The sequence below is a fragment of the Nymphalis io genome, chromosome 5 (assembly GCF_905147045.1).
Source record: "Nymphalis io chromosome 5, ilAglIoxx1.1, whole genome shotgun sequence".
NCBI lineage: Eukaryota > Metazoa > Arthropoda > Insecta > Lepidoptera > Nymphalidae > Nymphalis > Nymphalis io.
In genome coordinates, this window is record NC_065892.1 from 7,073,271 (window position 1) to 7,098,965 (window position 25,695).

At 33.1% G+C, this 25,695-nt stretch overlaps 5 protein-coding genes across 8 annotated transcripts; 2 read left to right on the forward strand and 3 right to left on the reverse strand.

Annotated features, from left to right (window-relative positions):
• Positions 1 to 271: 271 nt before the first annotated feature.
• LOC126768333 (general transcription factor IIE subunit 1) lies at positions 272 to 9,140 on the reverse strand. The gene is made up of 9 exons (XM_050486354.1): positions 8,976 to 9,140; positions 3,776 to 3,904; positions 3,575 to 3,691; positions 3,313 to 3,491; positions 2,907 to 3,133; positions 2,047 to 2,245; positions 1,584 to 1,716; positions 605 to 712; positions 272 to 485 (listed from the first exon to the last, which is right to left on the reverse strand). Exons 2-9 carry the CDS (start codon positions 3,897 to 3,899, stop codon positions 310 to 312), a joined length of 1,263 nt encoding a protein of 420 aa, XP_050342311.1. The 5' UTR covers positions 3,900 to 3,904; positions 8,976 to 9,140; the 3' UTR covers positions 272 to 309.
• Positions 4,996 to 8,708, reverse strand: LOC126768329 (tyrosine-protein kinase transmembrane receptor Ror2). Its single transcript, XM_050486348.1, has one exon. The coding sequence runs from the start codon at positions 8,474 to 8,476 to the stop codon at positions 6,560 to 6,562; it is 1,917 nt and encodes a 638-aa protein (XP_050342305.1). The 5' UTR covers positions 8,477 to 8,708; the 3' UTR covers positions 4,996 to 6,559.
• Positions 8,906 to 14,274, forward strand: LOC126768338 (rab-like protein 3). Its single transcript, XM_050486364.1, has 7 exons — positions 8,906 to 9,027; positions 9,657 to 9,866; positions 10,587 to 10,732; positions 11,195 to 11,331; positions 11,421 to 11,475; positions 12,352 to 12,497; positions 14,058 to 14,274. Exons 1-6 carry the CDS (start codon positions 8,982 to 8,984, stop codon positions 12,487 to 12,489), a joined length of 732 nt encoding a protein of 243 aa, XP_050342321.1. The 5' UTR covers positions 8,906 to 8,981; the 3' UTR covers positions 12,490 to 12,497; positions 14,058 to 14,274.
• A 796-nt stretch (positions 14,275 to 15,070) lies between these two features.
• Positions 15,071 to 25,125, reverse strand: LOC126768335 (beta-1,3-glucan-binding protein-like). 3 transcript variants are annotated; one of them, XM_050486360.1, is made up of 8 exons: positions 25,106 to 25,125; positions 20,590 to 20,782; positions 19,453 to 19,607; positions 17,806 to 17,969; positions 17,403 to 17,654; positions 16,738 to 16,886; positions 16,229 to 16,330; positions 15,071 to 15,242 (listed from the first exon to the last, which is right to left on the reverse strand). In XM_050486360.1, the coding sequence occupies exons 2-8, from the start codon at positions 20,776 to 20,778 to the stop codon at positions 15,126 to 15,128; spliced, it is 1,128 nt and encodes a 375-aa protein (XP_050342317.1). In that variant the 5' UTR covers positions 20,779 to 20,782; positions 25,106 to 25,125; the 3' UTR covers positions 15,071 to 15,125. The 3 variants fall into 3 exon arrangements, with proteins under 3 accessions (XP_050342317.1, XP_050342315.1, XP_050342314.1); XM_050486358.1 differs by lacking the exon at positions 25,106 to 25,125 and adding an exon at positions 21,514 to 21,617; XM_050486357.1 differs by lacking the exon at positions 25,106 to 25,125 and adding an exon at positions 21,080 to 21,102.
• Positions 21,681 to 25,661, forward strand: LOC126768337 (m-AAA protease-interacting protein 1, mitochondrial-like). Of its 2 annotated transcripts, none has more exons than XM_050486363.1 (4): positions 21,681 to 21,743; positions 22,785 to 23,222; positions 24,189 to 24,387; positions 25,356 to 25,661. In XM_050486363.1, the coding sequence occupies exons 2-4, from the start codon at positions 22,785 to 22,787 to the stop codon at positions 25,538 to 25,540; spliced, it is 822 nt and encodes a 273-aa protein (XP_050342320.1). In that variant the 5' UTR covers positions 21,681 to 21,743; the 3' UTR covers positions 25,541 to 25,661. The 2 variants fall into 2 exon arrangements, with proteins under 2 accessions (XP_050342320.1, XP_050342319.1); XM_050486362.1 differs by lacking the exon at positions 21,681 to 21,743 and adding an exon at positions 22,533 to 22,676.
• The last annotated feature ends 34 nt before the right edge of the window (positions 25,662 to 25,695 follow it).

Here is a 25,695-nt window from a genome sequence, read left to right on the forward strand (position 1 = left end):
TGCTCTGTCGAGTGAGTGTGTGGAGTGGAGTCTATTACCCTATGTTTTTTTGTTTCGTGTATGTGCGTTAATTATTTTTTTCTTTGAACGTAATGCCCATCCCGACTTCTTGTTATTAAATTTTATCCAAAGCTACCTCTCCCATTAAAGTTTTTCTTTCGTTATTATTAAGTAAATCTCAACTTAGGAATTGGTTTCCCAAATAGTTAATAAAATATAATGAACTTATAAAATTGTATTAATTAAACGAACTTAAATTAAAAAACATCTCTTCGGTACATAGTTTTTTTATTCAAAGTTAAGCTCATTCTAGTCATACATATGACTATAATATTCTTGATAAACTTGTATGTAGGTCTCTTTTTCGGAGGGAGTCATCCTAGCGATGACGTCATCGTCGATGCTCGTGATGGGCACGGGCTTTCCGTTCACCATCACGGTCGGTGCGTTGTCTTCTGATTCTGAGTCATCGCTTTCCATCTCGGCTGAAAATTGTTATAGTTTATTTAACTTCATTCGCTTTTTCACAAGCAATATTTACTGAATTTCAAAAAGGTTATCTTTTTATATATTTTTATTGTTTTTCATTTTAAGATGGACTCACCCACTGCAGCCAGTTCATCTTTCAATTTGTAAGGATCCTTAGACTCATTGTCGCTCGAATCAGAGCTATCCTGTTCTGTTCCTTTTAAGGGATTCGTAGTAGCATTACCTGTAGTTGAAAACAAGTAATTAAAATAAACATAGACGATTTAGTACTTTTTATAGTTTTGACATATTATTACAACGGGTAGTTTAGTAGGTTGTTTGAAAATACTCATACTCAGATAAGTATTTATTTTCGGTTAAATAATTTTGTAAGTTCACGTTTATATGTTAGGTAGGTATTTCGTTTCGTTGCCGCATATATATTTTTTCATTGTTTTGTTAAATTTATACTTAGTCGGTTAGTTTGACAAGTGAACCAAGGCCTTAAATATATACAAACAAAAATTAAAAATAGTACAAATCGTGACCGCGTGGAATGGTGGCAAGAATGCTAGCAGCATTTCTCCTTTGAATCGCAATTCCGATTCGCTTGGCGAAAAATGAACCAGTTAGTCGTTTAGTTGATAATAATGCCTCGTTGGTTATTGGCTACATGTAAAGCCGCAAACCCGGTAGTCCTGGGTTCAAATCCCAGATCGGGCCAATAAAATGTTTTTGAGATATTCTGTCGAAAATTCTCAGTAGCAGCCCGGAGTCTGGAAGTGTGTATACTCCCGTGCCTCGGAAATCACGTAAATCGTCCTGCGCCTGCATTCTTTCCGGTCGTGTCGGATTGCCGTCCCATCGGGTTATGAGAGTTAGGGAATAGAGAATGCAACTGTGTTTCCGCACACACTTGTGCACTATAATATGTCCTGCGCAGTTGGCTTATCTCACGAGATTGGCCGAAATCGATCTGGAGGACATTATATACTACTTTACTTCTATTAACACTTTTTATTATTAAGAACTTATTAAAATGCTATAGTAGGCCGCAGTCATAACCTGCTTAATATTATGGAATAGAAATCATTTAATTCCATGAAACTAGTTACCCGTATTTTGTTTCTCATGCGCCAAGAGCACGGACATGATGTCGTCGTTTTTCTCTTTTCCTGCGGTCTTCGTGTTGGCTGCGTTGCTGGCCGCCTTTTCCAACGCTGCGTCCGTTGAATGTACGCTGTCGCTCTGGAATATATAAATATAATTACAATTCCCCGTGTACTGTAGTGTTATGTATTACCTCTTACCTTCCTCAATAAATGGACAATCAAACGTATAGTTTTATTTCAAATTTGACCTGTAGATCCCGAGGCTTGTGCGTTCAAACAAACAAACAAATTAGAATTTAATTGTATAATAAATAACTACCAGTTTCCTGACAAAGATAAATTAGAATAACCTGTTTATTTAGTATTTAGCTGCCTCGTTGTTCTAGTTTAGTAACTTATACCGCCGTTAATTTCGAAGACTCGGGGTTCAATAGGTCAGTACAACACTGTTAATAGGGAGCCATGCCTGGTCGTTGGTGACGATGGTGCTCTCCACCATCCACACGGGGCGCTCCTTGCGCAGCGTGCTGGGGTCGGCGGCCGCGTCCGCGTCGCCGATGGTGACGTCGACGCGCGTCTCCTCCACTGCCAGCCCCTGGTTGCGCGTGGCTTCGCCCGACCACTGCTCCCCCGACGGCCTGTTCCCGAACTGCTTCGACGTTAACCTGACAACATGCGATTAGTAACATTTTTAATTTAAACTTTTTTATTTTTCTTCGTCATTGTAAAATTCTGAAATAATAATCTTTAAAAGTTGTAATTGTCCATGGGATCGTCTTAATATCTGATTAGGTCAAGTATCTACATTATTATTTTACGTGTGATTACGGTCTGTGCCAAAGAGCCTAACAGTCATTAATACGTTTAAAGAGCATTGACGAGGCTATATAAACAATTGTGATATTATATGAATTACGTTTAGATATATTTTTTTGTAAATTATAAATAATGAGAAATTGCATTAGAAACGAGATGATTCTATTCTACAGTAACTGACAAAACCTATACAATAAGCAAGTTGAGCTGCTAGTTGGTCGGCACATCTCTTGCAGAACCCATAACCGACAAATATACTTGGGAAAGACAAGTTCTTAAGTGAATGCAGTATTCACATCGTAGCTAAGCAGTATTAGCAAACGTGAGGACGGAAGTCCTCAGGCAAGGTGGATCTTGAGTGACCGTACGCGAAATAGCTGGCGACCGATGAAAAATAATAGTCGAAATCATACTCATTGGCGTGATTTTGATTTTATTAAATTGCTCATTTGTCATGAGCAATTTAATAGCAGGGAATGAGCACTGGTCGAAGAAGATGATAGTTATTACCCTCTTATTGTGTTTATATCCACCGGTTCCGGCTCCAATATTTCTGGCGCCAGTTTAATTCCTTCGACTTCCCTGAGTAATATGTAAAGAGTTTCCAGTTGTTCATTGAATTTTGCCAGCAACAATCTTGAATCTTTCTTAGGAAGGGCCGATTGGTCTTCTTCGACGACTTCATTACAGAATGTACATCGAAACTCTTGCGTCATCATATCGTACAGCTGATCAGCCTGGTATACGATAAAGACAAAATCCAGTAATGTTTGTAATAAACGTAGAAGAATTACCAAGTTACAAATCATTTGTAATAAGTATATGATATATCACTTATAATGTATACTTAATAAATATAATAGCAAATACTTAAGTAATGAAGTAACTTTTTTATTGAGTATAGAACTATGTTTACCTCAAGATCTGTAAAGGTTTTGCCGCAGGATGGACATTTAAAACTAGCCCGACTCGTAGCGTCTCGCTCTTCTGTTTCCATGCGCTTACGCATTAAATCCAATTTGTATTTAACTACATTAACAAAGGTTTTGTAGTTTATAAAGTAATAGTTAACTTTCTGTGCCTTACCATCCAGACCTTGAAATAATTTTCACCCATTAAATACGTATCAAACGCGTCAATCGTAAGAGTTAATTTGTAATTAATAATTTAATACCTACCAGTTTCCATTTTTAGTCGAACTTGAATAAACTTATCATTTTTTAGAGTTGCTATTCTTGCTCTTAACATTTTTCGTTCAAATTTCAAGAGTTCACAAATATCATCTTCTTTCATGCCTAGAAAAAATAAAACAATATATAGAAGCTTAAACAATAGAATGTATACCATAAAATTTGTTAGTATTAAATGATTTCACTCACAAGGATTCCTAACCAACATGTCCACAATAAGGGCATCTTCGATCGTATAGAATCCTCTAACCACAAGTCTAGCTAGTTGCTTTAAACTACTCGGCACCTCAGTGACGAGCCGCTCCTCAGTCATAATAACTGAAAATATATAAAAAATAAATTGACTATGAATTAATATCTATCGATTATTAGCAACGAACCCTTGGCCACCAACCTGCTTCCAAAGCCAGTTGTTGTTCTAAAACTTTTTAGATCACAACCAACATTAATTTTACTATTTATCGTTAACATAAAGTCTAAGACAAAGCCCGCGAAAGACTTATTGTAACTATTTTTATGTTAAAACAAACACTACACAATATTATTTCATTTAAACCGGATATCCGACGAAAAACGAAAGTCGAAGATATTGGGAAGCGTATCATGAGGTTAAGTTGAGATGAGCTAGACACTAGGCCAGACGGGAAGGCGGAAAGTGGACTAAAGTCGTCACGGAGTGGTGGCCTAGAGAAGCAAAAAGGCCACCCGCCCGATGGTCAGACGATTTTAGGAAAATGGCGGGTGCTCAATGGATGCGACTAGCACAGAACCGGGAATTTTGGCGCGCCTGTGAGGAGGCCTATGTCCAGCAGTGGATTAATGTGGGCTGAATATGATGATTAAGCCGCCTCCTATAATCCTTATTAAAATATATATTTTAAGCGATTTGTCTTGCATTTTACGCGGTGCAATTTGTACCTGTAGTTTTAGAAATTTTACGATAATATTCTCGATTTCGTGACATTACACGGGTTAAGGCCACGGCATCGAAAAGGGTAGAAGAATTTATCGAGTTAAAAAATAAAATTATAAATCAGTAAGTTCAACTCACTTTTCTTATTATCTTGCTTTATGATACATTATCCGTGTAAAGAACTGTTCATTCCTTTTTGTCCTGTGGATTCCATTCTGTGATAGGTAATCCGTATGTGTATGAAGAATTCTCCGAAAAAGTTTTTAATAAGTAATCATCATCAACACTAAATTATTAATTCTCCTTTAATTAAATTTTTTATTTAGCTGATTTCCCGAAAAAATGTACCCTACATTTTTCCATGGTTTTAATAAATTGAAAAATTTCCCATAATAATTATTAGTGCTAACATCATTCAGGTGAGTGGCCAGTTTGTCCATTTATATTCCTACAGTAAATGATTATATAAGGGTTATAATAATAAAAAAACAGGTAATTAAAAATCGAATTATTTATTCTTAACGACAAAGATTAACACAATTTAATAAATTAAATGTATAATGTTTCATAAAATACAAAATTCCAAAATACTATGTCATCGAAAATTAAATGTTTTATAAAATAATATACATAATACAAAATGTATCTGGCAGTGTTTTGACGTGATTTAATCGTTGATTTAATGGATGGCTTTATTGGTAATTAAAAAATCTATATAATTATTTTGAAGTAAAACTTAAAAAAATTACGCTCCAGCTAGCTAATGAGTCGTTTGCGTGAGAAGTTATTTTTTTTCGAATGAGTATTATTTTAGAAAACAACGAATAGGAAATTAATGCTCACTTAGCATGGAGTTTTCTGTATAAACAGAGGATAAAATTACAATAAAATAACCAATTCAGAGTATCATTATGAAGTACTATGGTCATACAAATTAAAAAAATATATTTAAAATCATGTATTAGTCTACAGGGGACAAGATTTTTTTATGTATAATCCCACGTAATTGTATCAAATCAGCAACTTTCAAGACTCTTAAATAAACAAACAAATACTAATTAAATAAGTAGAAAAAATGCTTGTGGACAAAATAAGTTAAAAAAAGTTTATAGAATTATAGAGTATCAACTCATATTCGGTTCTACTTGAACACTTCCAAAGTATGTTTGCGAGTCTTTTGGAGCAGCCAATTTTCTTCTGCTTGGTGGATTTCAGTTTCGATATTGATACAAAAATTACAAGCAATGTAAAGATACTAACAATAAAAAGATTTACCATTATAGTCATAGTAAATCTACTGAAAATGTACTTAATTACAAATTAAACATAACAAACCTTTAAAACTAACTACTTTTTAAAATAATTCTTTCAAAATTGGCACTTTACATACATTGCTGAGTAAATTTTGGCCCTTACAATTTATCAGGCATTCAGTTTAACATAATTTTAATGAATATCATGAAAAAAATTGTGATAAATAAGTTTTCTGGAACGTATAATAAAAATAAAGTTATAAGTGATTTTTTCAACTCAACTTGAATTTGTTTGAGATATGCATTTAGCCTGCCATAAAACATAAAAAACACAAACAGTTCACATAACCAAAGGAAAAAGGAACATTATTAAATAAAATCAGTCTTGTTATGATTAAAACTGCACAATATAAAAATATCTACAAATTATAATTATTACCTTAAAACAATATTGCTACACTAGAGGTGGTCCAGATGGGCATTATTAGTAATAATTCCTGTTATTAGTAATAATACATGTTTCCAACAATTACTGTGATCACCAAATTAGTCCAAAATTATAGTAGTTTCATGAATTTGTGATAAGCATATTATATACAATCAAAACATAAGTTATCACTTATCACACACTGTAATTCACAACAATAATCAAAATAGCTAATACATTAAGTCGCTTTTACATACTTTTAAATCTAAGTGGCAAGACAATTTTTACAGACTTATATTAATTGATCAAAAGATGTATTTCATTTTGTAATATACAATGACCAGTATTTTTTTTGTTGGAAATAAATATTATTTAAATTATTAATTAGAATTACTTCTTTCAAGTATCATTTGTATATTGTCCAGTGTTTGATATATAATTCTAAAGTTTGGACGATCACTTGGGTGATGATTCCAGCATTGCTTCATCAAATCATATACACATCTTGGTGTATTGTCTGGACAAGCAAGAACATTGCCATCTTTCAAAAATCTTACAACTTCTTCATGAGTCATACCAAAATATGGTTGTAGGGCAAATGAAAATATTTCCCAAAGGCATACACCATATGCCCATACATCTGATTCTAGAGTATACTTATTATATAATATACTTTCTAAAGGCATCCATCTTACAGGAATAGCATCATGTTCATCACCTTTATAATAATCTTGCAAGTAAATTTTATGTGAGAGACCAAAATCAGCAATTTTAACAACCATATCATCATTAATTAGGCAATTTCTAGTAGCTAAGTCACGATGCACAAATTTTCTATCAGAAAGGTATACCATCCCAGATGCAATCTGTCTAGAAATATGAAGAAGGTCCAAGTGGCTAAGAGGGGTCGCAAGAAGTCTTAAATCTTCTCTGTTTTCTACAGCTGGTTGAAAATTTGGTGCTGTGCTGCATGCCCTTAAATATTCATTTAAATCACCTTTACCCATAAATTCAAATAATAAACACATAGGTCGTCCTATAGCACAAACACCCAATAGTTTTACAATATTTGGGTGGTCAAAATCAGCTAACAGACAAGCTTCTCTTTCAAAATCCAATTGCAAGTCATGTGAGGCTTCATCTTTAAGCATTTTCACAGCAACCAAAGTGAATTCTTCTTCAGGAATTAAGCCAGGAGCCTTGGCTTGGAAAACTCTTCCAAATGCACCTTGACCTAAATCCCTTATATAAATTATGTTGTTTCTAGGAAACTCTAGCTTTTCTAACTTAGGGTTGAGTTGTGCTCCAGTTGTATGATAAGCTAGATTACTTGGAAGCTTATCTAAATCAATATCTACATTTTGTAAGTTTCTACGACTTGAGATGGTACATTTAGAATAATGGTTTTTCAGGAAGTAGTGGCATAAAAGGGCGATTGATGCTATGCCTAATATACATCCAAGGCCTCCAATAGAGAGTAATAACACAAAAGTAGGTGTAAAATAATTTTCCATAACAATTGATCCATTCGTATTGTCTATTACCTCACTAAAGTTGGCACACATTGGTATGTCACACAGTTCCCATCTCACATTTGGATCCATAGTGTAACACCAAGGTTTACGCTCTTCCCCACCAGCATTCCTACAATAATTTGTAGCATTTTGAACTTCAGGGAAAACGAGAGGTGGTCGTGTATGCTGATGTGGATGTTGTGACTCCCAAGCTTGGCAAGCCAAGCCAGTCTCAGTGACATTCATAGTACCTTGATAATATTGACCATTACCTTGAATGCATGTAGTTGTCACCTGACTGTAATCCATTTCTGTAATACCTGCATTATTACATGTTACTTGGGAACCTTTACCAGAAAATTTAGGAAGATTTTCACATTCTGGAAATCGAAAATGTCCTCTTGATTGAAAAAATACACCACGACGTTTTTGTTCCTCAATAACGATCCAGTCATTGTAACAGAATTGCATTTTAACAGCCATACAATCTTCATAACATAGTGGTAAAGCAAAATATCCTACGCCGTCTTTGTCAATGCACTTAGGAAATGCATAAGAACACAGAAGTTTTTCCGCTTTACTGCGGCACGGTTCTTTCAAGGCTGATATCATTTCTTTCCAAAGGCCGCTTGTAATTTTTTCATTTTCAAGACCACCTGTATGGTTGTACCACACAAGTCCAGTTGAATAATGCTTGCAGATTTGTCCATTGTATGGACCACAATAAAGGTGCACAGATTTTATAGAAAGAAGCACAATTATTACTTTACAATAAACCTTCATTGTTATAATGTAGTTAGTGTTTCGATGTATAAAATATAAAATTGTGGCATTTTAATTTAAAGATATTTACAAAATACTGAAACCTTGATAGTACACAATGGCGGACGCATTATTTATTATTGATTTTAGCAAAATTTTCACGTAAAGTAGACCGTACAGCAGAGAAACTCATAGAACAAAAATATGATATTTCCATGTATATATATATGTTTAATGTTACCCGTTACATTATTAGGACTTCCATTTTATTAAAACTTATGTTTTATATTGTTTAATTGGTCGTTTAACTTGTAATTCTTTTTTTGTCCATTGTTATTTAATAAATTAAATACATATGTACCTAGTTCACGTGAATTAAAAATCGAATATGTTTTCAATTTAATAAAGTATGGCAACCTAGTCCATGTTTTTATTCCAAGGTTGGCAAGGCGTGTCGGCAAAGAAATGTCACAATAATATAAGCAATCTAAATACAGTAGATTGTTGTTAAAGTATTTACCTGGGAATGGCTGCAATTGAGAAAGTGAAGGTCGTCGTCCTTGGGGACTCTGGTAATTTAAAGTCACTAATTTGAAATTATCACTTTGCTTATTTTGACATCAATATTGAGATATATAGTCACTTAATATCACATATAAACTAACATTTGCCAACATGTTCGGTCATTTGGTGCCATGACAGTTTGTCTTAGGTTAGACAACATCAACATTTTAATTTGTAATTTTTAGCGCGAAAGTTAAATACGTCACTTATATAAACCTTATAATATTAAATGAGATATAAATATATTATAAGACAATACGAAAACGACTAACGATTAGGATAAAATTTTGTATTTTGATAATAATATGCTTTTTAAATCTTACCTATGTACGTGTCTTTCCTGAAAAAATGTAACGTTTCCTAAAAAATGTAACAAAAAAAAAACTAATTATAAGAGTTGAGTGAAGCTCAGTCGCCCAAGTACTAATTACATTGTACATATATATTATGATTCTTTGGTAATACTATCTTATTTTTTGGAATATTACATGTTGAATACTCATTTTAAAAATTCAGAATTCAAAATATGATATAAAGATTTTTAATTTATATCGTCATTAATTAAGGTGCGAGTTTGTTTAATAAAATCACTACAGTATACAACTGTAACATTTAGACATTATTTTTTTATTTAAAGGCGTCGGAAAAACCTCTTTAACGTACCTAATTGCCCACAATAAGCCACTTCTTTCACCGGGATGGACGGTAGGATGTTCGGTTGAAGTGAAGTTGCATAGATACAAAGAAGGTACCCAGGCCCAGAATACATTTTTTGTCGAACTATGGGATGTCGGGGGTTCAAATAATCATAGGAATACTAGAAACGTTTTCTATCAACCAACACACGGTAAGTTTATCATTTATTTTATATTTGGGTATTTGGAATATACAATTGTAGCGAAAAATAATAGTTTTTCTTAATTATCTCTAAAACGAAGCATTGCGTTGTAATGCAAGTGATAAATTGTTATAATAAGGGATCAAACCTTTACCAAATGCAACATCTATTTCCCTCAAACCAGTTTACTGATTTACCAGCAGGCTGAGTAGACTTGAGCCTAGAGTGGCAGATTTGAGGGGCGGCTAATTTAGGGACCATTTTTTTGTATTTTGTTTGTCACAACGAGGCAGCGTAACCATTAAAATGTCTTAAGACCTTCCCAATGCTTTTTCAAACCTTTTTACTGTTCTTGCGATATATATAAGGTATTTTTAAGTAATCTAAATAGGGGAGCAAAAACGCAACAGCCTATACTTGAAAAATATGTAAATCCGCTACTGCCTCTAACAATCGGATACAAAAATGGATCAAAAAATTGTATTTTTAAATGTTAAGAAGAAGATTTTAACACATATGAAACATACGTGCACACATGCACACACAAAACACAAGGAGCAAATGTGATTACATTTGCTCCAATTTCCAGAAAAAACCTTCTTATATACTTGATATGAGTCAATTTTTGGACATTCCGAATATAAATGTCACAAATGTATGCACTTATATTATTATTATTATAAATAAAAAAAACTATTCTGATTATGTATTGTTCACGTATTTTTTAAGGAATCATTTTAGTGCATGATTTGACAAATAGGAAGAGTCAAATAAATCTCCAGAAATGGTTATCTGAAATTTTAAATCAAGATAGTACAAATCCGAATTACCAACACGTAGATGTGGATCCAGAGCAGTTTCTCGGATCTACTCAAGTGTGTATACATTTACTTTTGGAACACAGTTCGGCCTTTGTTCAATTAAAACGGTATCTGCAGGCAATAATAACAAATAATAACAGGCATAAGGGACATAACATCTTAGTTCCCAAGGTTGGTGGCGCATTGGTTAACATTTCTTACTTTGCCAATGTCGAAGGGCATTGGTGACCACTTACCATCAGGTGGCCCATACGCTCGTCCGCTTTCCTATTCTATACAAAAAAAAATCTGCTAATGTACATAATAAATAATTCTATACTTACATAATATATTCCTTTAATTACAACTTTTAAATTTTTTTTATTTAAAAAAAAATAATAATGTAGTTATGTATTAAAGTTTTCGATCTACAAATGTTAAATGCTTGCTCAATTTTAATTACACTTTTTGAATGATTTAGTCTTAACTGTTACGTTTCAACAATATAAACATATATATTCTAAGTTACATTTGTAGATTCCCATTCTTGTGATCGGTACGAAATATGATTTAGCCGAAGAAAAGCAAAGGAAAAATCAATACCGAAGGTTAGCGAGTAGTATCGCAGAACAATGTGGGGCCGACGAAATATTTGTGAATTGTTATCAAGCAAGGTGAGATTAGTAATACTTGAATATTAAGTTAAATATGTATTATGAATTGGTACTTGTGAAATTACATATAAATAAATTAAATTTTTCAGATCTCTCGCACCGGGTACAACCAACTCGGTGAAATTGACGCGATTCTTCGATAAGGTTAGTACCAACTATTATTATATTTCATTAAGCCCGGCCGCAGGCGTTAGGTTTCTTACCTAAGGCCCTGACTAGAGGAGCCTCGCACAAGTTTTGTTTTTTTACATTTGGTTCTTAAGCTCTTCAGTAGGACTTGAATTAATATTTGGATATCTGGCGACGTATTCGTAATTACGAATAAATCATGAGCGCCTCTGGTTCAATTGAACATTTGCGTCTGCCAATGTTATTAGAAAGATAAATGACACGATAACTTATAGAGTATAATTAATTTAAGCATAAAAATAGTTCTTGCTGTATGTAGGAAGAGAAACAGTACAACAAGCCATGCCACGGTGCCAAATGCAAGGTTTTTTATTTGTGTTAACATAAAGTTTTAGGGGTGGTGGTAGAGCTTTGTGCAAGCTCGTCTGGGTAGGTACCACCTACTCATCAGATATTCTACCGCAAAACAGCAGTACTGTTGTATTGTTGTGTTCCGGTTTGAAGGGTGAGTGAGCCAGTGTAATTACACGCACAAGGGACATAACATCTTAGTTCTCAAGGTTGGTGGCGCATTGGTGATGTAAGCGATGGTTAACGTTTCTTACAATGCCAATGTCTATGGGCGTTGGTGACCACTTACCATCAGGTGGCTCATATGCTCGTCCGCCTTCCTATTCTATAAAAAAGGGGTCCGCAAAATACGCAAATGCAAAATTCCCGAGTTGGCGCCCAGCTTCTAACTATCACGCTCTGTGTGCGTTACATAATTTTAATAAAGTGCAATAGTTCTCGACCCGACTACCGTTATTTGGTTACCGTTTATTCGAAACGAATATTGGTTTTGTAAACCGTGTAACGGTACGAGCACGACATAACGGGCGGCGGCGGCAGGTGATCGAGCGGCGCTACTACCCGCGCGGGCCGGCGGGCGAGCGGCGCCGGGCGGGCGCGCCGTACGTGCTGACGTCACCGGCGCCCGCCGCGCGCCCGCCGATGTTCCTCAGCCCGCGCTTCTACCACATGGACTGACACACGAGGTATATCTCATGCAGCCACTATTAGTAACGCCTTATTTATAGCCTACTCCAATCGAAGAAGCATTATTATTATATATTTTTAAATGTTATGTGTAGCACGGGCGTATGGGCTATCTGACAAGTGGCCACCAATACCCATATACATTGGCAATGTGAGAAATAATAGCCATTCCTCACATCGTCAAGGCGCTACCAACCTTGAGGAAGAAGTTGTTATGTCCCTGGCTGACTCACTCTTCAAGCCAGAACGCAACAATACTGAGTATTGTTGTTTAGCGTCGAATATCTGATAAGTGGGTGGTACCTACCCAAAGGGATTTGCATAAGCCCTACCACCAAGTAAATAAGACATAAACACAGCTTAGATTTACATATTCCATGGTAACCCATGGAATAGCACTGCTATTTTATGCACTACAAACGAATATTGATTATCATTATATCTTTATTTACAATACAACACTATACCATTTAACTAATTAGGTCTATCAATTTTAATTATATTTCCAAAACTCCGATCAAAATCAAAATTACAACATTGAACACTTGCTTATTGATAGTCAAACTGGAAACTACCACCGGTTCGGAAAAGAAACACCCAGCCCTGAAAAGAACCGGCGAAAAAAAAAACTCAGCGGATTTTTTAACATCATGTTTCGTTTAAAAAAAAAAATAAGCCATGCGACGATCGTCTAATTCAAAAGGTGTGCTATCATTCATAAATTCATTAATTGTATAACATCCTTTAGCACACAAGCGTTCTTTTATATATTTTTTAAATTTAGCAACTGAGACATTTTGAACTCTATGCAGTCGAGTAACGGGAGTAATTAGTTTTATATCAACAAATTCAAAGTTGCTTATTTTTGTTTACTTCTATGGTTGGAATAGACTAAAGTGGAGATTCTGACAGGATACCCTCATAGGACTGCTAGAAACCGACATCCCATCGGATACATATTGAAACAGACCAAACATTAATTTGTAATTGGGTATATTATTGTATATAATATATTGTATATATTTATAAAATTGTGTATGTAGTAATTTTCATAAACGACATTTTTATATTTTATCTGTTTTGCATTGTATCATGCGAAAATTTCTACAGTACAGTAACAGCCTGTTAATGTCACACAGCTGGGCTAAGGCCTCCTCTCCCTTTTGAGGAGAAGGTTTTGGAGCTTATTCCATCACGCTGCTCCAATGCGGGTTGGTAGAATATACATGTGGCATAATTTCAATGCAATTAGACACATGCAGGTTTCCTCACGATGTTTTCCTTCACCGTTAAGCACGAGTTGAATTATAATCACAAATTAAGCACATGAAAATTCAGTGGTGCTTGCCCGGGTTTGAATCAACGATCGTCGGTTAAGATTCACGCGTTCTAACCACTAGGCTATCTCGGCTTTTTTAGAATTTCTAGACACAATGCAATTTTCTGTTTTCTGTAAAAGTTATAAATATATTTAATATTTATCGAGACATAAACACGGAGTCATAATAATTCAAGTATATCATTTAATATTATAATCAAATATTTAATTTGGTTTTCAGATAAATTTACATCCATTACGTGTTACTACTAACATTGCGTAAGTATTAAGTTATTGAAATTATCAACATTATACATATTTTTTTCTTATAAATAAATAAGGCTTATAACGAATAATCATAACATTATATATAAGAAGTGTAATGTATTTTCTTTGTGAAATACTTATGATACTGTTACTTTCGTTTTATTCATTAAATACAAAGGTTCATCACTAAACAGGTTTTACTCATTTAATTTTCAAGAGTTTGGCTCGGTATCATTTAAATTATCACTACAATTTCTTATCTGTCTGTCTAACCGTTTACAGCATAATTATGTTACAACAAAACACAAACTTGTAACGTTTAGTATGAAAAAAATGATAAGATTGCAAAGAAATTTAACATTATTAATAATCTCGAGAACATTCTAAATATAATTTAGTATATATTTTTTTATTATTATCGTTGTAAATATTTTGTCATTTGACCACGACTAGATGACTAACAACGTTATTTAAAAAAAAAAAAAATAGTACTCATAATGATTTGCATAAAAAACATTATTGTTAATAAATTACATAATTAAATAGCAGCCTGTACATGTTTGGCAATGGTCTTCTTTCGTTTTAATATGCTATTTGAGCTTAGTGTACCAAGCTTCTCCAATGGCGGTTGATCGATAATTACCTATTATTTTAAACAATGTATTGTTTAATGAGAACAGAGTGTGAGAAGCAAGATATTATTTATTTATTTAGTAAAATGGTAAGTAGTTATCGCTGTCCATAAACATTGGGAACTAAGACATACTCATCCTTCAAACAGGAACACAATTTGGCCTACCCAATAAATGTTTATCACAATTCTTAAAACCAATTTTATTTATTTCAATAATCGTTATAAGTCTTAACTTGTTGATTATATAAGGTTAAAAAGCTTATTTCTTTGTAATTGTTTCATAAAAAGGCATTCCATATTTTATTTTAAAAAAATTATTGTACATGGGTAGTTAATAAAAAAAAATTATTTAATTTCTTTCATTTAATTTCTTCGTAAACTGTTTTTTATTCTTAATATTAGTTTATTTTACAAAGCCCAAACGCGTACATAGTCCACTTGTAGAGATGCGTCTTTACCATCGTTCTGGTTGAGGCCCCAAGTAGGTAGCCAAGCTGCTTGTGCGTTCCAGAAATCAGTAGCAGCCTATAATGTAAAAAGAAGAAAATAAATATCCTTACATGTATGAACTATTTTATTATTCAAGTACAACCTTTTAAATTTCACGGATTTCTAAATATCAGATAATTGTTAGGAATATGTCAAATCTTTAAAATAAATAAATTGTCTATGAATTTGACCGTCCTCCTCAAGGCTAGGTGTGAGTAACATCTATGTCAGCTAACTCGGTAACAATGAATACGTTAGTAACATAACGTTACATAAACAAAAACTAGACTAATAATAACAATGATAGAACAATATCCTCCAGACCGAATCCGGTCACGCAGGCCATTCTTGTGGGTGACATTATGAAGAACTAGTGTGCGCGCAAACACAAGTGCACCCTCTTCCCTCATTCTTGTAATCTGATGAGACACGACACAAAGACTTCTTTACGTGTTTTCAGTCATATCGGGCCGCGGAGGTCCAGCTTTATATGCCAGCCACAAAACCAACGATGAAGTATTTGAATATAAAGTTTTTATTTAAATATCAAGTTTCCTTTTTTTTTTGAAATTCATTTTTACAAAAATCATATTAACAAAACATACACAAAAAGATTCCAAAATATCTGTAATGTAATGTTCTATAATGGCTATCCGTATAAATCTTTAAAAAAGTATATTAACCTTATTCGTACGCATTGCAAATAATTACAGACGTATAAAATATTTTATTATGTGCAAATTATTACATATTGGAAGTGTATATGATAATTTCCACGCAATACCTATTTTTAATACATTACATTTATTGTGAATGTGTGTAATCTGTTAAAAAGCAGCAATTGTCTATGGGACCTTTGTTGGTCTTTGATTAGACCTAGCATCTAAAATATTCTACAGTACGCCATAGTTAGTTATGTTTGAGTAGGGTCTGTGCCAAATATCCTTACATGAATGTAGATTATTAAGAGATATTCGAGAATATAAGACTAATTGTGATAATAATACATATATATAACTTACCGTCGGTGAATTATTCGACCATGGTTTGGGTGATGGATTAGTTACCCCATCTGGGAAAAATCCGTTAGTACCTCCCACAGCCAAGTTTATGATTATGTAGAACTGAAAATGTTATTAAACTTATATATACATATACATGTATATTGTATTAAGTCAGAATACTCTCTGAATTCTGATACTTACATACATACTAACCTAGCCTAAAACGAGGCCAAGTTTTAGGCTAGGTTAGTATGTATGTAAGTACATACATAAACGGGGAAAACGTGGGCGGACGCTAGTACGTATATAAAAACAAATGTCTGTGCGATTCTTGATTGATATTTGCGATCAAGTTTGCGAGGGACATTTATTTAAAAAAAAAACACATCATTATCGTAAAGCATATTGTTATTTTTTATTGTAATAACATAATCTTTTATTTTTATTAAAATCAAAGAATTTTCCTTCGTATGAAATTACATTGACTTACTCGCAATGTATACTATGAAAAAGAATGGGTTTGTTACCTTCTGATCGAAGGGCGCCATTTTTGTTCCATATCGCCACGGATTCAGTATGTTGGGATTGCTGTTGAAGCCACCGTATTCCCAGAAACCGCCGCTTCCGGGCGTTACTCGACCGAGTTCTACATCGTCAATGCTGAACTTCAGAAAGTCTGCAGACGAAAGTTACAGGACCATCCTTAATTACCATAAATCTTGAAAAAATACTTTTTACATATATTATTCTTCATAGGGTAAACTCATAATAATCTTCAATTTATTTGTTTCAAAAACAAATGTACCGTGTGTTTTTTATTGTATCGCACCTTAATTATAAAAATTAAGTACGTACCTATAGCTTTGTATCTTTTTTTTATAAAAATAAGGTACAAAAGGTATTTATTTAGCCCGTCTAACTAGGACAAATTGTATAAACTCACTTAAAATATTCCAATTGTGTCGTATCCTTACTAATATTATAAAAGCGTAGGTGAGTTTGTTGGTTTGTTTATTACGCTTTCACATCATACCACTATCAATCGATCATCATGCAATACATGTTGAGTATACCTACAAAACAGGAACCTTACGTGCGGGTGAAGTCGCGGGCGGAAACTAGTATTAAATAAGTATCGTAATACACAATAATTTAATTAATTTAATTAATATTTTCTAGTTGTTACTGTCACCTGGAGTCCATTCGAGTTGATAGCGATGAAAGTCGCGATCGTAACCAAGGCTATTTCTCCTCAACCAATGTGCCCGTTCCCAGCCATTTAAGTCTGGATACGGTCCGTAGTGTAACGTGGAGCCGGCTTCTTGTGTACCAATGTGCACGCCGTTTTGTAACATGTTCCGGTTTCCGCGAGACTCGACGAGATCAATCTCGCCGGAGGACGGCCATGTACCATAAGCATTATAAGCGGGCATAAGCCAAATAGCTGTGAACAAAATGTATGGTTATTCGGTTAAGCATTCACTTTTTCATATATATAACATAAAAATGCAATACAAACTTTTTACAAGTTATTAAGTCGCAAATAAAAATAAATATGCACATAAAAAAATATCACATGTATAAGTAATAGTTACCTGGCCACAGCCAATCTCCAGCGGGCATTTTGGCTCGAACTTCAACCTTTCCATAGCGGAAGCTGAACGAGTTTACAGTGCGGATGCGTGCGCTTTTGATGGGATTTATTATATTCAGAGGAGAACCTGTGCGCTCGCACCCGAACCATTGAGGATTAGTACACCTTGAAGAATTTCACATTAAATTAGTCAAGTCAGTTTCACATTAAAATAGTATTTGGAACGGCTGTGCAAGGCTGCCTGGGTAGATTCCACGAATACATCACTTATTCTAACACATACTTATCAATTATTTTCCATGAACTATGTATTGTTATGTTCTGGTAAAAGGGTGAGTGAGCCAGCTTAACGAAATAAGGAATGGTTAATATTTCTAACAGCGCTTATGTCATGTAATTTGTTTAAATTTTATACAGCTACGAGTAACTAAGCAAATTAAATAGTTTTTTAGGTGTTTAATATACACTAAAAAGTAAGTAGTGTATTGTCTATGGTTTCATCTTAATCTATAATATAGTTAATTAAAGGAGTTTTGACATAATGTCACAAGGCTACGTGTGAGCAGGGTTTATGCCGGATAACTCGTGTCATTATTAACATGTATAAAGTGAATAGTTAAATAAATAAGACGAAGTATTTAGTGACAATAATATAATAATTAATTATAGATTTTTTTATGCCACTTGTGTAATATTAGTGCATTACTTTTGCTTAATTAGTAACAAAATTTTAATAAAAATATGATTAATCATAAATAAATAAAGTTTTGTATAACGTTCGTTTGTCACATCAATTTATATGATAATCAACCCAGAGATTTTAATCTAACAAAGTTGCACGTTACATTTAATACTGATATTATGAATGTGCATGTTAATTAAAGATATATCGTTTTTGTTCTTTGTATTTAATAATATATGAACTAAATAATATAGGTATATTGGTAGTCAAGATATTTTCAGGCATATTTTGTATTCAAATAAAAACGTATACCTTAAAAATATTTTTTTAGATATAATTCATTTTTGAGAAAACATTCGTGTAACTTCTCTTCAATACTTCTGTCTTTAATATTGCAATTTTAGTTCGCTCTTACGATAAGTCATAAAAATAGACTAATAAAAAAAATGAATTCGAATTTTTCATATATCATTAAATTGATAAAATTATTATTTCTCGATGAGATTTGGAAACTATAAATTATCATTTATTACATAAGATTATATTATGTAAATCATTTGAATCGAATTGATATTAGTTGTAGTTGAATGGATGTAATTCATCCATTCTGCTTATTGTTCTGAAATTATAATGGTCTAAGCCTTGTCAGTACATATAATGGTAATTAAGCAGTTTGAGTACTTTTCTAAACTCTAACGTAAGCTTCGAAATATTAATTAAACAATTCGAAAATACCTTATTTTTACGTATATTTCAGGGAACTTCAAAACCCAATATTTTATGGAACTATGAATGCCAGCCTCAACCCGATGGAACATCATTTGATGTTTTTCGTAAAAGCACCCAAATTGCATAATTACCCATATTATGTATGTATAAAAATTTGTAATGAACTTTCCATTATTGTTGTAGAATAAGCGACGGATTGTTTTAGCATTAAAGTTCTATTGTTAAGGAAAAACTCACCTATCAGCAGGGGCTCCCCCTTCAATATTGAGACGACCGCTCGTTAGAAATGCATGACCAAACTGGTCTGACGTCAGCGATGGTCGAATGTACAACTTTCCGCCCTCAGTGAAGGAGTTAGTTCGATTATTGCTGTAGTATTGGAACTCCCAATTCTGATAAAAACATAAGTAGTTTATCTAATTTATTTATTTTAGTTGAAGTTTATTTAATTCGTGATCGAGAATAGCCATAACATTTTTTTTATTTTTATAGTATAGGAAGGTGGACGAGCATATGGGCCACCTGATGGTAAGTGGTCACCAAACGCCCTTAGACATTGGCATTGTAAGAAATGTCAACCATCGCTTATAGCCAATGCGCCACCAACCTTGGGAACTAAGATTTTATGCCCCTTGTGCCTGTAATTACACTGGCTCGCTCACCCTTCAAACCGGAACACAACAATATCAAGTATTGCTGTTTTGCGGTAGAATATCTGATGAGTGGATGGTACTTACCCAGACGAGCTTGCACAAAGCCCTACCACCAGTATCATAGTTTTATATCTTAAATATTTATATATTCTGCCAAAGTAAAGTAATCATGATTATTTCTCTAAACTATATGTTATGTTATTCTTAATGTACAATATTGGAATAATTGGATTATAGCTAGAAACGTGTTTTACGAAATACCTTAAAAATAACCAACTATAAATACAACAGGCAGACCTTACGAGATCTAAAAATTGGTATTTGGTTTCCTGTAATAATAAAAATATAATTCACAAAATTAGCACACTATAAGTTAAAAACTAACGACGTTAAGCTAAAAATAATCAAATTATTGAAAAAGTGCTATTTTTCTGGAATAGTTGTGTCTAATACATAGATATCCGTTGTATATGTGTTAAGGTTACACAATTATAAGTTGTAAATTGAAGTATTTTTATCTGTTTCGGTTCTTGAATAAAATATGGAAGTAATAACTTACGTTTAGAAGGTTGATAACGGGTAATTATTTATAATAGCAAATTTAACAAGGGCGTTTATTGTTGTTCACTCACATGTCACAATAGTTACACTAGCAAGATGTAATGTTTGGTTGGTATGGTATAATAAAAATAATTTAATGTTATAAATATTATCTACTTACCCCACCACCGGCTAATGTATTCTCATGCTGCCATTTCTCAAGGTTGAATTCTTCGAAGTCGTCAGCGAAGATCAACGCTCCCGAGCAAACAGTAACCGGAGCGTGGGTCCCACTCACTGTAGTTACACTGGGCGTACATGCGCTGACCACTGAGAACAACGCCACCACTCCCAGAAACGTCGACCACATTATGCTGTAGAATATTAACGCTCACTTCAATTCATAATGAAGGTTAAACTGCTATTTATAAGAAGTTTTAATCTGATGAAGGTCACATTAATAAAGACATCCTACAAACTAGTATTTTAGACTTTTTATCGACACAAAAAATACTATTATATCGATAGGTGCTCTGTTCTATGTGCATTATTTGGTATATATTTTAGATATTCAAGCAATCACTATGAAAATGTATGTTATAATAATACTTGTTATTAAAATTTACACTTTTAACTGATAACTACGTAACGCTTGAAATTTTGAAACTTACCGACACATCATTACAAGAATAATAAATTTGATTTTACAGATGATTTATATTTATACTTCTTGTTGTAGATAAAATGAAAAGATTTATCGATTTTAAATATGATGTTATCGTGTTCACTATCTTCCTAATTATTACGTTCAAACGATTATTGTTCAGCCGAACTTCATCCGTTCATTAAAAATTACCCAGAAGACAAAATAAATATAGTTTTTTCCGATATAAAATTAAGACCTATCTTAATATTTTATATCTTGAAACCTTGGCCATGATATGTAGGTAGCCCCACCCAGCACAAGTTCCTGACATCGCTCTTATACTTAGGTAAACAAAATCCATATGTGTATCTATGTTCATGATTTTTTCAGTAATAAAGTATTTAAGAGTGTAATTTATATTTAATATTAAAAATATATGAGTAAGTACTATATTGATACCTGTTGTGCTCGGACGAACAAAAACGATGCACTGTTTCCTTCACTCAGCTACGAACTTATTGTACAGTTGTGTTGTTACTTTAGTGACGTATATATCAATGAGTGTTACACATCACGCAACGTATATAACAACATGTATAAAATATATATATCTGAAAATAATGTATATTTTAACTGTTATGAGGAAACAACAGCCAATCATGGAAAGGCGGCCAACCGTTACAATATAGGTAGATATTCAATTTAATATGTATTATCATTTGTATTTACGTTAATAAAACTATAAGATTATCTTGTGATTGACACAATACCTATCTTTTAGTCTTAAAATTATCTTAAACATATTTACTCCAAGTACTTGACGTCGGACATATCATAACAGTAGGCAGGTAGTATTTATAATGTATTCGAGTAGGTATTTATTATCTATAGCTTATCTTGGTTGATGCTAAGTGGAATTATTTATGCTAGAGTCAACGAACGAAAACGCTCATTGATCAAAAACACAGCTCACATAGCGTTGTGATTACTGTAAAAAATTAACAAAGCGCAATTCATTTAATGGATTTTATAAAAACGCCCACGACGCTATGTGGCAAATAAAGAAAATCTTGCATAGCGAAATTCCTATCGTAGTCACTCGCATTATCGTGAAATATCACCATTTGTAACATCTACAATAATAAAATGCATGCGTATGTCAAATGTTGTATATCGCGGGCCTATAGATTATTCGGTAAATAATGGGTAATCTGGTATGCAGATGACCCCAAAAAATATAAAAAAAATATTTTGTATAAGATAAATGCTACTACTTTAAAAATGTACAAAGTTTGCTTCCCATGTTCATATTATTACCACTGCTACAAACTGCTACTGAGATAAAATCAATTGATTTTTTTTTTAAATATCTATAATATAATATTGGCTATGTGCAGTCATGAATAGGATCGGTAACTTTATGGTTACTGACCTAAATTATAAAACCTTGTCAATAAAATTTTTTGATTTCTAATACAATGAAATTCACTTTAGTGTCATTTGTAAAATAACATTTGTCAAATTTTTGTGCCATGTAGTAACAATAAGATGAAAAATTATACAAGTAATAAATTTCTTTAAAATTAATTTTTAAAAAGCGAAAACGTTGCAATGGATTTATGGTAGTTATAAAATGATAACCCTTGTGATTGAAAATAAAATACATCTACGATTATGCAGTGTATAATGAAGTGTTTATAGCATTATTAATTATTTATCTTAAATTACAGATGTTAGCCAGTACTAAGGTCTTTGTTAGAGCCTACTGGCCTATTGCAACGCGTTTCGCAAATTTATCAGGAGTAGAAAACAATTGTTACTTTATTAGGAGTCCAGAGGTTTTGACATGTAACATTACTTATAAACGGAGTATTACATCCATCCATGAAGAATTTACTAGAAACTTTCGTCCAATTGAACCGAGAAAGGATTTAAACCACATATTACACAACTCAAAGCGCCATGGCGATTTTGTTAAGAATTTTTCGAGGACTTTTATGTTTCGTCAAGATAAAGACATACCAAAGAAAGGAAAAAAACGTATTCCTAAACTGATTTTATTACAAAATCCTTTCACTTGGATTATGATCAAAATAGATTTTAGTGTATTAAGACGTGTATGGGACCCCGAGTTTCAAGAAAACGAGTTCAAATTTGGAACTCGGCAGGTATACTTAATTTCATCCATGATAACATATAAAATTTGATTATCATCATATGGTTCTGATTAACTTTGGGATGCAGTAGACTTAGGTTCCAGTACAGATCAGAACCATTTTCGACGTTTTAATTTTTTTTATATAAGAGGGTGTAAGGTTTAGTAGGCTCACCTGGTGGAAAGTGACTACCACCGCCCATGGACACCTACAACACCTGAGGACTTACAGGTGCGTTGCCAGTCTTTAAGGAATGAATCCGCTTTTTTCTTAAAGGTTTCTATGTCTATATGATCATTAATTAATAATTTAAACGATTTTTTTAATAGAATAGGAAGACGGACGAGCATATGGGCCACCTGATGGTAAGTGGTCACCAACACCCTTAGATTTATTAAACCGTCAACCATCGCTTACATAGCCAATGCGCCACCAACCCTGGGAACTAAGATTTTATGTCCCTTGTGCCTGTAATTACACTGGCTCACTCACCCTTCAAACCGGAACACAACAATATCAAGTTCTGATGTTTTGCGGTAGAATATCTGATGAGTGGGTGGTACCTACCCAGACGAGCTTGCACAAAGCCCTACAACCAGTTATTACACCAGATTATCGCAAATCATTCAGTATAATCTGTGTCGTTAAAGTATCGTGATATTGTTGTATAAAATATTACCATCGGGAGATGTTATTCCGTATAGACAAAGCGATCGGTAGAGCAGTATAGCAGTTGTTGCGCCAGAGAGTCATCTAGCAGCGACAACATAGAATAAAAATCTTTATGAAAAAATACATAACCATTTGTGCCGACCAATTCGCTAGCTTCAATCATAATTCATATAATTTATATATAATAATAAACTATAATTATATTTATGCTATATTGCATTTTCATAAGTAGTAATTTATCACAAAAAGTTATTAACTAACTAGTGTAGGAGTTCACAAAACTTTTAACTGAGAATCTACTTTCAGGCGATATCTCGGGTGACGCAAGTTATAAGCGAGGGTCAATATGGCGAATTAAATGGATTGCTTACAAAAGCTGCACGGTCGAGTCTAGTACGAGAACTAGATCGTAATTGGAGTGAAAAACAGCGATCTTTGATAGCTCTTAAGAGTGATGACATACAAATTTCATCACCACGGAAAGTCTATTTCATAAAAATTGGTGGTATGTTTTTTACCATAAAACAACTTATCAACTTAGTATTATGATACATGAGCTGCTCGTATCGAACTTACAGATTGAAAAAAAAAATTGCGCAAGCCAACTACTATTAATATCAAAGTCAATACGTTGTACGTTGTTACAATATCAAACACTGAAATGTATTGATATAGTCAAATAGTAATATGTATGTATGCTGCGCTTCTTACTGAGTATTCTGGTATATGAGATCGTATTAACAATTAACATTAGTTGTAATTTCGGTCAAGGCCAAGCCTAAATCATAATAAACCCCCCTGAGAGATTTAGACAACAGTTGTCATTGACACACAGATGCTCTCTATTCCGTCATTATACATAAATTTCTTAATCTTATCGGCAACTTTTGAATTTCACACATCATAAGCAATGTCATTATATAATCGATACTGATTGAATTTATCAATTATTTGATTTAAATAAAAGCTTAAGTAACTATATCTAATCAACAGCTGCAATGAAATTAACAATAATGCGTCTTTCGCGGAATAAGGCAATTCTTGATCGTTTATATTAGAAAATTTCGCAGATATCCTTTCACTTAATAATTTTAAAGCTCAAATATATTGTCAAATCATTGCTGCATTGATACTATTTTAAAAAAAATCTTATTACCATTTGTAGGTTATCTATAAACCACAATTACCTATTTTATTGTAAATAGTAAATATATATACTAAACCGTTAAATGTTGAATTCCTAATGGGTGAAAACTGTGTGGTAAAATTCACATTTCAGTACTATTTTCACTTTCAATAGAATATAAATATGATGTTATAGACTATAGTGATATAACACAGACTACATCTATGAAAAAAAAATACTGCAATCAGTTGCTCTATTAATGTGGAAAGAAGAATAAACAAACAAAAACTTTTATAATGTTAGTAGAGACTAAATATAATCATTTATTTATATTATTATTTTTTCAGATAAAAGGTTTTGTGACGTAGACATGGCATTTTTAGCATTGAAATGGGCTCCAATTAATAGCATCGAAGCGCTCTTATTTGCTGAAATATTTGCCCGTTTTCATCGTGAGTACACACCGCACTGTATACCGGAATGGACAATAGCTTATTTTAAAGTGACTCGTTTTGAAATTTTACGTCGATAGCGATTCTTAATCCTATAAAATAAACAATATAAATATTTACTATATAAGCGTGTGTACGAAATCAACTGTCACTAAAATAATCCTGATACAAATTCTAAGGTACCTACGCTTCAAATGTAATAAGTTTATAAGGATTAACATATTAACTAAAATTA

What these genes read in the sequence shown, in the direction of transcription:
- LOC126768335 (XM_050486357.1), bottom strand. An exon ending in ATACATTAGCCGGTGGTGGG is followed by an intron (nt 19,608 to 20,589) that starts GTAAGTAGATAA and finishes TGTTTTTATCAG; the next exon opens with AATTGGGAGTTCCAATACTA. An exon ending in TGGCGCCCTTCGATCAGAAG is followed by an intron (nt 16,331 to 16,737) that starts GTAACAAACCCA and finishes TAACATTTTCAG; the next exon opens with TTCTACATAATCATAAACTT.
- LOC126768338 (XM_050486364.1), top strand. Translation starts at nt 8,982, where the DNA reads ATGGCTGCAATTGAGAAAGTGAAGGTCGTCGTCCTTGGGGACTCTG. An exon ending in CGTCGTCCTTGGGGACTCTG is followed by an intron (nt 9,028 to 9,656) that starts GTAATTTAAAGT and finishes TTTTATTTAAAG; the next exon opens with GCGTCGGAAAAACCTCTTTA. An exon ending in GTGAATTGTTATCAAGCAAG is followed by an intron (nt 11,332 to 11,420) that starts GTGAGATTAGTA and finishes TAAATTTTTCAG; the next exon opens with ATCTCTCGCACCGGGTACAA.
- LOC126768329 (XM_050486348.1), bottom strand. Translation starts at nt 8,476, where the DNA reads ATGAAGGTTTATTGTAAAGTAATAATTGTGCTTCTTTCTATAAAATCT.
- LOC126768333 (XM_050486354.1), bottom strand. Translation starts at nt 3,899, where the DNA reads ATGACTGAGGAGCGGCTCGTCACTGAGGTGCCGAGTAGTTTAAAGCAA. An exon ending in TCGACTAAAAATGGAAACTG is followed by an intron (nt 3,492 to 3,574) that starts GTAGGTATTAAA and finishes AATTATTTCAAG; the next exon opens with GTCTGGATGGTAAGGCACAG. An exon ending in GATATAAACACAATAAGAGG is followed by an intron (nt 2,246 to 2,906) that starts GTAATAACTATC and finishes GCATGTTGTCAG; the next exon opens with GTTAACGTCGAAGCAGTTCG.
- LOC126768337 (XM_050486362.1), top strand. An exon ending in TCAAATTTGGAACTCGGCAG is followed by an intron (nt 23,223 to 24,188) that starts GTATACTTAATT and finishes ATCTACTTTCAG; the next exon opens with GCGATATCTCGGGTGACGCA. An exon ending in CTATTTCATAAAAATTGGTG is followed by an intron (nt 24,388 to 25,355) that starts GTATGTTTTTTA and finishes TTATTTTTTCAG; the next exon opens with ATAAAAGGTTTTGTGACGTA.